The sequence below is a fragment of the Triticum aestivum genome, chromosome 2A (genome assembly GCF_018294505.1).
Source record: "Triticum aestivum cultivar Chinese Spring chromosome 2A, IWGSC CS RefSeq v2.1, whole genome shotgun sequence".
In the NCBI taxonomy this organism is placed as follows: domain Eukaryota; kingdom Viridiplantae; phylum Streptophyta; class Magnoliopsida; order Poales; family Poaceae; genus Triticum; species Triticum aestivum.
Window position 1 is genome coordinate 151,365,479 of NC_057797.1, and position 2,474 is coordinate 151,367,952.

Here is a 2,474-nt window from a genome sequence, read left to right on the forward strand (position 1 = left end):
CACATTGGTCATCGACCTGACCTCTACAAGCGACGACGAGGTCGCGGGCTCCGAAGAAGAGTAGGACGTGGGAGACAATTGCGCCTCGTGCCTCATGTGTGCCTGGTCGGCGGGGTTCACAGCCATCGGAGATGGACACGGAAGGAAATAACAATGACATGAAGGACGGTGCCGACGAAGATTTATACTAGGTTGGATTCAAAAGCTTTTTAATGAAAATATGTCAAAATATAATGAATGTTTAAATGAAAATCATCCGGTTTATATAAAAGTCGTCCGGTTTGCTCAAATCTCATTCGAAATATATGCGAACAGGATTGGATAGCCAGCTTCTCTATTTGTCCGCAGATAAATACAGTGTCCACTTTATTGATCGGCGTTGGAGATGCCCTTGGCTTTCACCAATGTGTATATTTCCACCTTCTGGAGCATCATTAATTTCACGGCGGGCTGTGTCCAGGTTACATGTAATAAGCACCAAAATACAGACCGAACTGCGCTCAAAATTACCCTTATTTCTATCAGGTCGACGAATTTGCTTCCTAATTTCTAACGTAACATGGTAATATGGACCAGAGTTATGCACGGGCAGGACACGATCGATAGGCACACAATCCCATCAAAACAGGTGCCCGCCGTAGGAACCCCCGAATGAGATCATGGCCGGCGCATGCTCAAACCGCGGCACCGACATCCCCTGTTCTAGCCTCGCGTCTCGCCTTGCTGAAACCTTAGTCACCTGCATTGGAAAAAAAAATTGAGCGACATCACAAATTTATTCTATACCGTCACGTTAACTGCATGTATGCATAATATCTAGGCTAAGTACCTTGCGATCACCGGCCGCCCGGAAGTTGACCTTGTGCGGCGTCTGCTGCTGGCCGCCGAGAAGCAGGGCCAGGCCGGTGGCCGCCGCCGCCAGCCCCACGGAGCAGATCACGCCGACGGCGTGCTGCTGCCACCCGTGGTCGTGATCACCTTCCGACTCCTTGCACTCCGGTTCCTGATCTGCAACCACCTCCCCGTCCTCGTCAGCATCCGACGCCTTCTCCAACAGGCCGCCGACCGATTCCACGTCGTCATCAACTGAACCCTCGCTCTCAGAGTCAGAGCCAGACGGCGCCGGCGGCTCCACCGACGCGCACCGCACTGCGGCGTTGGGCGTGGGCTCGGAGGCGAAGTGGTTCACATCGATCGTCTTGTCGTCGTTGCCGGCCAGGAAGCGCGCCTTGTGGTCATCGTCGTCCTCGTCGAGTTGGTACGACCAGAGGTCCGCGGCGTGCGGGACCAGCACGAACTCGTCCATCTCCTGCATCTCTCGGGCGGGCGAACCCATCTCGGCCGGCTGCATGCGGAGACCACGATCGACGACGAGGCGATGATCTCACAGGGCCTTTCTTACGGCGCAAGGGAAGGTGTATATATAGGTTGCGTGCGCCGTCGACGTGGGGAAAGCGTGCAGAAGGAGATGAGATTCTACGGATGGATTTGGAAATTTTGGACACGTCCGGGCTGGCCGGATGAGGACTCCGTTTGTTCGGTCGTGTTGGGTCCAAATTATTCCAAATGAGAAGAAAAAAAAGGAAATGCGAAACAGAAAGGCTGAGCAACTCAATTTCGTCCATGAGCCCATCCAGCTCATGATTGCATGCAAGAGGCCTGGAAGGCTTGAAAGTCAGGACGAATTATGCCTTCCCTTGTGGGACCTCGCACAGAGCAGTCCTCCGACTGGGCCAGCCCACGCGGAAGCTGCGAGCGGTGCAAAAAACAAAAAAAAAGTACTGTAGGATACAGGTAGCTAGCCACCACGGCTAGTTAAAGTTCATGCTGAATAAGCGACGCGAATAATTTAGAACTAGCTACAACTGCAGATTGGATTATTTTTCCTTTTTATAATCACTTCTTGAAAATTCTGAATACTGTTTTTCAAAATTCTGGATGTTTTTTATAAACACGCATAAGTTTCGAAAACTTGTGGAAAATTTTCGAATTTCTAACCAAATTTTAAGACAGGGAACAACTTTAGAACTTGTGATTTTTTGAAGGAACATTTTTTTAATTCGGACCAATTTTTATAAACACGGACATGTTTTTTTTAGATGTGAACAATTTTTTAATTTGTGAACAAAATTTAAAAGCAGGAACATTTTTAGAATTTGTGAATAAATCTTAAAAATGGAAACATTTTTTAAAATTCTGAACAATTTTGGGCAATCACAAACAAGTTTTGAAAAAAAGTGAATAATTTTTAAATTTGTGTACAAATTTTGGAAAACACGAATTTTTTTGTATTCGTGAAGAAAACTTGAAAAATGGAACATTTTTTAATATTTCAAACATTTTTTGAGAATCATGAACTAGTTTTCAAAAGAGTTAACACTTTTTTAATTGTGATTTTTTTTAGAATGGGCACCTTTTTAAAATTTGTAAACAAATTTTGAAATTGGAAACATTTCTGAAATTTTCAAACATTT

General features: G+C 46.0%; 1 protein-coding gene across 1 annotated transcript; it reads right to left on the reverse strand.

Moving 5' to 3' along the window:
• Positions 1–349: 349 nt before the first annotated feature.
• On the reverse strand, positions 350–1,426 carry LOC123185043 (uncharacterized). Its single transcript, XM_044597060.1, has 2 exons — positions 830–1,426; positions 350–739 (listed from the first exon to the last, which is right to left on the reverse strand). Exons 1-2 carry the CDS (start codon positions 1,349–1,351, stop codon positions 620–622), a joined length of 642 nt encoding a protein of 213 aa, XP_044452995.1. The 5' UTR covers positions 1,352–1,426; the 3' UTR covers positions 350–619.
• Positions 1,427–2,474: the final 1,048 nt, after the last annotated feature.